Genomic DNA, 1,626 nt, shown 5'->3' with positions numbered 1-1,626 from the left:
CAGTTTCAGAAGTGACTGTGAATGAAAGGGGCTTTAAACCTTCTCCTCAAATTAAAGAGGAGCTGAGGGGACTGTGTTTAGCCTTGAGTACTGCCTGCAGTCTTCCAAACAGGCAGCATTCAGCCCAATCATCTTCCACTAAAAGTATAGTGTATGCCTGAGATGTAAAACCCAGGACAAAACGAGCCCACAAAACCCTCGGCATGTTAGTGAATGAATCAAACTCAAACAGCAAAAAACATTTAGCATATACACAATTTGTGAAACATATGGGTCTTTAATTATTTTTTCAGCACAGTTTTTATACAACATTGAAGGATTATGCAAAAAAGCACATGGGCAATACAACTCAGTACAATGTTACAATTTCCATATCGAATACACCAACCAATATTTGATATGTATTTCACATTTCCATCACATTATGTGCAAGTAGAAGAGCTAGCAACATCAGATGCATCATCAGACTCTTAAAAGCTCTTTAAATGTGTGTTTTCATTAGTTTATAATCACCAGAAAATAAGAATCCTTGTGTTTTGAGCTTTTTATATCAATATACAGAATGAGTCCTCCACCACCAAGTCTGCCAAGTTGCTCTACAATAGAAATGACAAATCAGACACTGGATAGGGCCATTTGCATTTAAGCGTAGACCACCTTAGTTCCTCTACAAGCTTGGCACATGGGACAAGTTCCAGCTCTGCCACCTCACTGCTAGATGCTACTAAGTCCTACGTACTGGGCCATTAAAGCCATTTACTATTTCTAATTCAACTACAGCATGAGAGACTGCTTATTTCAGAAAAGAGCACAATTCAAATTGGAAAGAGGTGTGCGGGTACTTTCTAGTGTATACACCACCTCACATGGAAGATCCCTCTGATCGGATCTCCTCTCAATCTTTGTGACTTTAAAGGCCTCATAAGGAGGAATCAGCACTTCTCTCTCGGACTCCCCGAGCTTAGAGTACAGAGACACATCTGCCCCCAGGCATGTGATAATCTCAAAGCATGACTTGTCTCCAAATTTCACGGGATTAGGGTACCAACCCATTGAGCTGGAGGTAAAAGAGCCAAAGCGAACCACCTTGTTGAGAACATTTTGGCAAAAGTAGCTGTTGACTCTGCGGTAGCCAGTGAGACATCTTTCTGCTTGAGGTTTGCGAGCGTTGAGAGTTAGGCGTCAGTCAGGAAAAAGTGAAGAGCGTGATACCTGAATGTGGTGCTGTACTCATCTCTCTGGGTTCGAACTGCATTGTCGAAATCAGAATAGATGCTTGGCTTGTCAAGGGTATAGGCATAAATAGCCACAGCCTGCTCTTTCCCCAGGTAGTTAGGAGGTCGCTTTCCCTTTCTACGCTTCCATTTTTGGGTGTCGTATTTCTCTGCTTCATCCCAGGCCTGTCTGAAGTTTCTGTCTCCGTTTTTCTCATTCTGCAGGTATTCAGTCTGCACCTTGAACTTCATGTTGTCTTTGCAGCCGTTGTACATGTCATCAACAGAGTTTGGAGCCATGTCCAGTTGAAGACAACTATTTAGCCCAGGTTTAGTCTGTAAAGAAATAACAGACGTTTTAAGAACACAACATCTCATTTTATGGTCATCTTACTTACAAATGTCAGTGCAG

The 1,626-nt window shown here is 41.9% G+C and overlaps 1 protein-coding gene across 1 annotated transcript; it reads right to left on the bottom strand.

The window, feature by feature from the left end:
* Positions 1-266: 266 nt before the first annotated feature.
* On the bottom strand, positions 267-1,545 carry LOC126387539 (erythroblast NAD(P)(+)--arginine ADP-ribosyltransferase-like). Its single transcript, XM_050040055.1, is given in 2 exon segments — positions 267-1,181; positions 1,184-1,545. Coding segments are annotated over 2 exon segments (714 nt in total). The 5' UTR covers positions 1,515-1,545; the 3' UTR covers positions 267-798.
* Between the last annotated feature and the right edge of the window lie 81 nt (positions 1,546-1,626).

This window comes from Epinephelus moara, unplaced genomic scaffold, assembly GCF_006386435.1.
Source record: "Epinephelus moara isolate mb unplaced genomic scaffold, YSFRI_EMoa_1.0 scaffold711, whole genome shotgun sequence".
In the NCBI taxonomy this organism is placed as follows: Eukaryota; Metazoa; Chordata; class Actinopteri; order Perciformes; family Serranidae; genus Epinephelus; species Epinephelus moara.
This window is presented reverse-complemented; position numbering and strand designations above follow the sequence as displayed.